The 8,151-nt window shown below is 40.2% G+C and overlaps 1 protein-coding gene across 1 annotated transcript; it reads right to left on the bottom strand.

Moving 5' to 3' along the window:
* Positions 1–1,402: 1,402 nt before the first annotated feature.
* On the bottom strand, positions 1,403–7,965 carry CTBS (chitobiase). The gene is made up of 7 exons (XM_075508488.1): positions 7,773–7,965; positions 7,120–7,258; positions 5,946–6,154; positions 5,137–5,308; positions 4,491–4,588; positions 3,625–3,786; positions 1,403–2,620 (listed from the first exon to the last, which is right to left on the bottom strand). The coding sequence occupies exons 1-7, from the start codon at positions 7,902–7,904 to the stop codon at positions 2,435–2,437; spliced, it is 1,098 nt and encodes a 365-aa protein (XP_075364603.1). The 5' UTR covers positions 7,905–7,965; the 3' UTR covers positions 1,403–2,434.
* Positions 7,966–8,151: the final 186 nt, after the last annotated feature.

Below are 8,151 nucleotides of genomic sequence, written 5' to 3'. Positions count from 1 at the left end.
ATTTTGGAAAATTATTAAAATACATCTTCTGGAGAACTACAGCAACGGTAATCCTTACTGAAGTATATTTTTGTCATTATTAGTATGCCTATCTATAAATTACCAATGTATTATTACCATATTATTATGAATTATGAACAAAATCTCAGATAATCTCACCTTATTTCCTATCTAGCTGTTTTTGTTCCCTCTCTTATTAGGAAAGCCACATGGACGTTAATCTTCTTCTATAGTTAGTGGAAAATGCAAGCTGTAATGATGATCCAGTATTGCATACTCTGTTTTTCTTTAAGTTCAAGCTCATGCATGTGCTTAGATAACAATTCTCTGAAAGAGTAATCAGAAACCTCTTCTTGATAGTAATTTTTTCTAGCTCTCCTGTTTGTTTCTTTGCAGTTCCAGATGTTATTACGTTAAACAGAACAGTAACATGCTAGGAATTAATGTCAGCTAAAAAGCTGACAAGGGTGTATTTATTACTGGAAGCCCAACATTCATGGGAAATCAGCAATACGGTAAGAAAATTATGCAACTCTCAAAAGGAATAACTTCCAAATGCTTGAGTCAAACCACCCATTATCCAATTTATTTTCTTAAAAATAGGATTTAACAAAGAATTTAGTGCTAAAGTATTACATTAATTATTAAAACTACAACCACTTTTGCTCAATTCAGGATTGAATCCTACATCCTGTATTTCAGAATTGTGTCTTATTTAAGACACAAGAGCAGGCAAGTAGCTACTGGAAAATCTGGACCCAAATTAAAAAATAAAAAATATCAACTCATGATCCTTGACTGCTACAGGAAGGAAAGTTCTATTATAAAGTCCTCTGACCTTCAGTTAAGATGTTGTAGCTCAGATCATCTGCTCCAGAAGACCTCTCAATTTCACAAATATCTATCTCATACTATTTATATTCATATGCTAAAATACTAATTTAAATTCTGAATTATTTATATGTCAAATAAATGTATCAGTTTCTCCTAAAACCTACAGACCAGAGTTCTAGTGTAGAGCCCTCTGATGGTCCAAGGGATATATTTTTTTTTTTTAATGTGAGAGAGGTAGGCTTCACCACCTGCTTTCCATCACCTGTAGTATCAAGCACTCAGACACTCATACGAAGTCTTCTCCTCAGTAGCCATTATGGTAGTGCTGCTATTCTATGGTGTTTTCCCAGTAACTATTTAGCAAGGGGGAGGAAAAAAAAAAAACACAAAACCTCAAAAAACCACCCCACAACTGACTACATATATCTAATTAAATAAACTGTTTAATTAATGGAGTCACTTAAGCAGGGCACAGTTGCACTTTAATCTGGTTGTGAAACAGTTCAGAGAAGCAGTGTGGGCTGTAAGCTGTGGAACAAGTAAAGCATAAACAGACACTGTTTACTGACCTTAGTGAAGACAGCATTTTATTTAACAAAAAAAATCCTGTAAACACCAGTCAGTCTTTCCATGACTACAGATATTTTTAAAAGTTACACAATTTCTCTAGGCAAATTATTTTATAAAAAATATGAACTAGAAAGAAAATAGAACCTCATATTATCTCAGAGGCAACACCACATAAAAACAAACAACAGGCTACTGAATGAATCTTAAAGTGTGTGGAAAAATACGTATGCAGTTCATTAAATAAGCTTCTGAGTTCTAGTTTTCAGGAAGTAAAGAAGTTTGAAATGGAAAAAACCATCATCCAAGTCCTCTCCATATTAACGTCCCCCCTTCAAGATAAGGTCCAAGATTTTTGGCTTTTGAAACTAAGGAATTTACGTGATTCATAAACACGGTGAAACTGGAGTTTATTGAATATTCCTTTCTAACAACAAGTCTGATAAAAATCTTAATGGCAACTACTTCATGTTACATAATTTCTTCAGTCGATAAAATATTTTAATCTCTAGAAGAGTAACCAAGTACAAGCGCAAGTTTCACCAAGTTGCATGTAAGCAACAATCTGTCTCTCCAGTGTTCTGTGTTTAATCTGATTCAAGAGTGACTTGGCCAAAACATAGGTCAGGGTGGGAAGTCAGAAAGGTGAGACTGCACCATGTGACCCCAGAATGAATACTTGCTGCACCAGGCACCCTTAGCAGAGGACCATTATTAGATTGCTCCTGTAAATCCACTTGGTCTTACTTGTTACCAGATACATGCTGGGTTCAAGCTTTAACCAACTTATGGTAGTTGTGAAAAATGAAAAAGATGAGCAGTCTTTTAAAAAACAAATGCTGCTAAAGCAACATTGGAACTTTTTGAAGAATGAAAACATGGCTTTGCATACAAAATAACAAGAAGAATTTGGCTAGTTCTCAAAGTTTTTGTAATCATGGTATATTTATATAAAGTCAAAATCTATGACAATATAAGCCACAATAAAAAAAACCCAATTTTCATCATTCTAAATCAAGGGTTCACATAGTTCTTACGGTGTCAGGGCTTGCCACATTGCTTCAGTTTGTTGCTCTGCTACAGCTTCCCTGGAATAATCAAGACTATTTCCATTCCACATGCCAATCCCCCTTAAACCTCGATTCTTCACATATGCTGCTTTTAGAGAGATGCTGCGAGGGTCATCATACCATACTTGGTGGAAGTAACCAAGAGAATCCTAGAAAAACATTTAAACACTAGCGTCAGTACCTACCTATCTATATAAACATGATACATTAAAGTTCATTGAGTTTTGATACATTTTCTGTTGAATGCAGTGAAAAGTACAATTAAAAACTCAGATATGCAAGCTATGTAGATTTACATACTGATACTTTCCTGATTTACAAATTATTTTTCACACAGGACAATTAGAAATTTTAACTCAAATACTTGACTATTTTTTTACTTGTAGAATCTAAGTTATAAAACAGTGATACATTTTAACTGAAGTTAGATGAAAAGACTTAGCTAATTTGTATTTTAATAATTTTTTAAAATACAGCTAAAACCTCAGATACACTATCTAACCTAACAAACAGGTGAATTTAGTTAGAGATAAAGTGCTTTTTTCAGCAATAAACAGTTTTAGAGGAGGTTGTAAAATTTTGTCAAAGTTATGCTGCTTGGACCTGGTCATTGCTTACAACACCTTTTAGTCATCTACATGTGAAACTTAAAATTATGTCTAAAAAACAAGACAAAATGCATATACTGTGTTGTTCATGTAAGCACAATCATTCATGGACTCTTTCACTATGTCTATGTAGAAACCAAATGCAGAAAAGAACATGCATGCAAGCCACCGGGTTAGAAAAACTTAAGAGCATCTCAGAATCTCTTTCAGTTTAAATTAGTCATCAACTCATAAAAGTAACTGCAACAGTAAAGGATGGAGCTATAGGATTTCTTTGTGCCAAAAAGTCCTTTTTAACATGATACAATCTCTCAAGAAAACTGCAAAGTAATAAAGATCTTTATTACTCCTGTAGTCTTCAGTCACTGCACCCCTCTTTCAGACTAGAAATTTAAGATATGGAAATCCAGCCATCCTTTACCACACGAAAAAAAAGAAGTAGAAGACACAAATGGAAGAATCTAACCCTGAAAACTTTATAATCAAAGAACTATGGTTCATGAACGTTTACTCTACAACATGATGTCTTATAAAGAGACACTTACCTGGTATTCATAAAATGGAGATTTCTGTACCTCATCCCACAGCACCCCTGAAAGAGAACTGTTCACCTGCTTCATTATTGCTCCATAGGGGACCTGACGCCCTGCAGCATCACTGCAAGGAGCCCCACGGAAAGGTACTTTGGAAAGGGAACAAACGTGATCCTGAAAAAAAAGCAGAAGGCATGAGCTTCATGTTATATAGATTTACTGAACTCCAAAATAGCAGTACAGCCAAGAACAAAGTCACAAAAGGCACTGGGGTCTCAAAAATCCCAAATCTTCAAGTATCTGAGGCAGACATACTATTTGTAGACAGTAAACCAGTTAAATTTTGTTTGTCGTAATACAGGATTGGATGTATTCAATTCATTCAACTTATACAGTTGTCTTATCTTTTCCACTTTTAATTCACTCTTACATTTTTCATAAGTATGATGTTGTTTGAGACTTCATGATTTGGATATAAACTGCTATACTTTAAGTCTTAGGTCTGCTATGGTTTGTTGCACCTAGTCTTTAAGCAGTGAGCTTAGTGACTGTGTTGAGAAGGCAGATACAAGCGTTGTAGTGCCTTTGGACATCATCTCTTCTTGTACAGATAACATCTACAGCTCCTTAGTCAAACATGGCACTTGGTTATCGTGGGGTTCAGGTTACCTAGGGAGAGATAAAATGCCTTGTTTGGTAATAACACTGCTCATCAGTTATCAGCCAAGCAAAAGTCTCTGTCCTGAGTCCCAGCTTTATGCTCTTACCCATCAGACCACAGTATTTCCTAACCCAAAAACAGGATCACCAAAATCTAGCTGTCTCTTTCCCAGGAAAAAATTAGCAGTACGATTGCAAATGAATAATCTTCATCTTACCTTTGACAGGTTTTGGCAGACATAGTCATAGCCATACCAGGGGACACCCATCACAAGCTTCTTAGGATCAATGCCCATATTAATGTACTCTTCATATCCTAGTTTTGAAGGAAATAAAAATTAAGATGCATTATTGCATTTTCCCACACTTTTTATTCTTAGAACTAATCTAGAGCCAGAGCCAATATAGGACTTGCATGATCCCCAGACAGAGGCTAAGGTGCAAGCTCTTCTTTACCTCCCACCTGCATACTCCTACACTTGCTCTATTCAGATCCTAGTCACTGCTCTAGTTGCTCACACTTAAAACCAGCTGCCCGTAGCAAGAATTCACAAGGATGAGAGACAAATGTTTCAGGTTCTTTGCAACACCATTGCTTTGGCTGCTGTTTGTCATTCTAGAAGTGTTCTTCACAATTGTGAGGGCTAGACAATTACTTTACAAGTAACAACACACAACTGCTACAGGTCTATCCATAGCGTCATAAGGATCTGAGATACTATTTTCACATGAGGACAACACATATTTGAGCGCACTCGAAAGCCTTAATAGAACCAAAAAACTTGTCTAAGAAATGGCAATCTTTTCTATCTATTCATTTGAACAAACGGAAACGTTCTGATGCCTGGGGTGTTTTGTCCTCACCAACTAAAGTCTGCAGGTAAGGAGCATTGGCTTTTGCAACACAGTCTGTCCAGATCTGGCTCTGTTCGTCATATGACATCACAAATAAGAAGTCACAGGCATCTGCAATCCCAGTGTAGTTGTAGCACCTTTTATCTATGCATGCTGGTGACCAAGCCACATCAAATGTTACCTGAAGGAAAAGTGCATGCATTAGTATCATGTATGGCACTTAGGCACTCTGGTTTTCTCTCTAAAAAAAGCTGTAGCTTCTAAAGACAGTATTTCCCAAATGTTGCACAGTGTTTAACACATGGTGATACTAATGAACTATAGGAGAAGCTGCTCAGCTGATAAAACAAACATTAGATAATAAACAGTGAGTGCCCCTATTAGTGAATTCAAAATACCAAATAAATTAAAATATAACATGAAAACCATCTGATCAAAAATATGAAGCATGATGGAAATCCTTAAAACTTCAGTGATGGGTTTACCAAAACATTGTCAAGCTTTTGCACCAGAAGGCTGTATTTGCCCTACTTTCCAAGATTCATTGAGCCATACTGATAACTGCCAGCTCACACAAGGCAAAAACTTGTATCTACAAGTCTCAGTGAAACCCTTCTTCCACTTAAATTTATACAGGTCAAAAAGAGTGATTCTTATGATAGTGTATTATAGCTAACATGCATAATTAACCATTCATGAGAATATCATGGTTTAGATCTGCATATATTTTTTCATATTCATATGCTAAACAGCATTCTCAAAACTCCTTGCATTTCATAAAGTTAAACTTAAGTTTGTATAAAGTACATTATTATTACCTGTGATCCTGGTATTTCTCTGTGAAAAGCATCTGTAGTTTCTTTAACGAGCTCTGTTAAAGCATAATACTCAGGGGAGGTTTCGTTAACTTCTTGCTCTATATCTATGTTAATTCCATCCATATACTGTTTTTTTGCAAGGTCCACCTGTTGGGATATCCACGCCACTCTTTCAGCAGGATCAACAATGTCCTTAAGAGGTACATCACCTAGACAAGAGGCCTTCGAGAGTTAACACATATTTGCACCACAGTAATAGTAAGGAGGAAAGGTTTGTCTTTACTGAACCAACAAACATTAACCACAAAATAAAAAATCCCCACACCCATACTGGTAAAATACAAAGGAGTTAACTTTTTTCCCCAAGCGTAATTTTGAGAACCCACCCCAGAAGAGACTACCAAGCTTCTCTGAGACAGCAGTGTTTAAATTCCTTCTGGATTTTTTTCTATAATTTTAATCTCCTTAGTTTTGCTTAATATTCTTTTAGCCACTGTAAACTTCCGTGCTTGAAATCAATGTCTTACTGTTTAGATAAACATACTTTTATGTTTAACCTTTGCTACTTTCCACATTGTGGTCTTGGATTCTGTTTTTGCCTCAACCAGAACCAAAACTTGATTACATCAGGTAAGCTGTAACGGACTTTGTCTTTCTAATCAACATTTGTACCTGCACGGAGTTCCTGAGTATTCATGTTCTAAAACTCAACCACTTCCTAATACAGAGGGATTGATTTAAGTGAAAAATACTAAAAATTACTTAATTTCCCTTCCCTTACCCTGTCTTTTGGGTACTGCGCATAATATCCAGAATACAGACCCAAATAAAAATCTTCTACAGGCTTTTCCTTTCCTCCTTTCCCCCCTGTTCCTCCACAGCTGTGATGTTCCCTGTTAGAGGACTTTTATTTAGATGTCACTGGAATGGTTTTGTTATTACTGTGGCAGAAGCCACTGATGGTTTTCTTTCTAATACCCTGCATACAAGCACGTGCAAAAAGTCAAGGTATTATAGTCCTGTGTGCAATATCCCCTTATTAATTAATCTGCTTACTGATTTTTAATACTGTGCATACAAGTGAATGTGAAATGTCAAGGTATTATAGCCCTATGTACATTATGTTCTTATTCATGTATCACATAAATATCCACATTTTTGCAATGCAACCAACCTTTCAGTACTATCCTGGCGCCTTTAGAGTGAGCATAGCACATGAGCTCAGGATCATACTTTCCGAAAGCAGCTACAGTTGTAATTTTTGACCAGTCATAGGATTTCCAGGTTTCCTTTCCCACATCGAACACGAAGACCTGGGAAAGGGGTAAGAAGCACCCTCGTTAGCTCCAAACACGTCTCAGCAGGATGATTATTTCCCACGTGCCTCTTAAGGAGGTACGTGACTCGTGTCCCTGGAGACCAGCTGGCACGCTTGCCCTCTGCACTTGCAGGAACAGCTTCCCCGGGCCGGCAAGGGTCGCGGTTTACAGCAGCTGCGGGCAGCACTCAACCCTGCAGCGGGGACAGCAGGCTGCAAAACCAAACTCATCACGGTGCCGACGCTTCCCTGTGAATCACACGCACCTATGTTTTTAAAAACTGTTCCACTCTAATGCAGGCAGTTAAAATCGGGCAGCGGTGCACGGTGCGTTTAACACGCTCCCAACCGCGCAGGCCGCCCCGCGCCCGGCCTTCCCTGCCGGCCGGCAGCCCCGCGCCCCTCCCGGGCCGCTCTCCCCAGCCTTCACCAGGCACGCCCCGGGGCCCAGAGCCGCCGGGCTGGGCCGCGCCGGGCCGGGGGGCCCAGAGCCGCCGGGGGACGCGCACCTCGAAGCCGCCGGTGCCCGTGACGGGGCGGCAGAGCCGCGGGTCCTGGCAGGGGCACGCACCGGCGGCAGGGCCGCCCAGCAGCAGCAGGAGGCCGAGCGGCAGGAGCCACCGGCCCCACGGCCGCCCCATGGCAGGTCCCCGCTTCCGCCTCGGGCCCGGCGACGCCGGCGGGCGGGGCGCGCTGGGTGCCGGCCCGGCCGCGCAGCTCCGCCCCGCAGCCCGCGGGAGGGCGGCCCGGGGGGACGCCGTTGTGTCCCCGCCGAGGGGCGGGGGCGAGCCCGGGGAGGCCTCCCGGCGGGAGGGGCGGGCCGCAGCCTTGGCGGTGGTGTGGCCGTGGGCGGCACACGGCAGGCCGGGCAGGCCCGTGGGCGGCCCA

Source organism: Mycteria americana, chromosome 7, assembly GCF_035582795.1.
Source record: "Mycteria americana isolate JAX WOST 10 ecotype Jacksonville Zoo and Gardens chromosome 7, USCA_MyAme_1.0, whole genome shotgun sequence".
Classification (NCBI taxonomy): Eukaryota; Metazoa; Chordata; class Aves; order Ciconiiformes; family Ciconiidae; genus Mycteria; species Mycteria americana.
Note: the sequence above shows the minus strand (reverse complement) of the source record. Positions and strands in the feature narration are given on the sequence as shown.

Coding starts and splice junctions, on each gene's coding strand:
- CTBS (XM_075508488.1), bottom strand. CDS start 7,904: ATGGGGCGGCCGTGGGGCCGGTGGCTCCTGCCGCTCGGCCTCCTGCTG. Junction 3,787..4,490: donor TCTGCCAAAACCTGTCAAAG/GTAAGATGAAGA, acceptor CTTTTTTTTCAG/GATCACGTTTGTTCCCTTTC. Junction 2,621..3,624: donor CTCCATTTTATGAATACCAG/GTAAGTGTCTCT, acceptor ATGTTTTTCTAG/GATTCTCTTGGTTACTTCCA.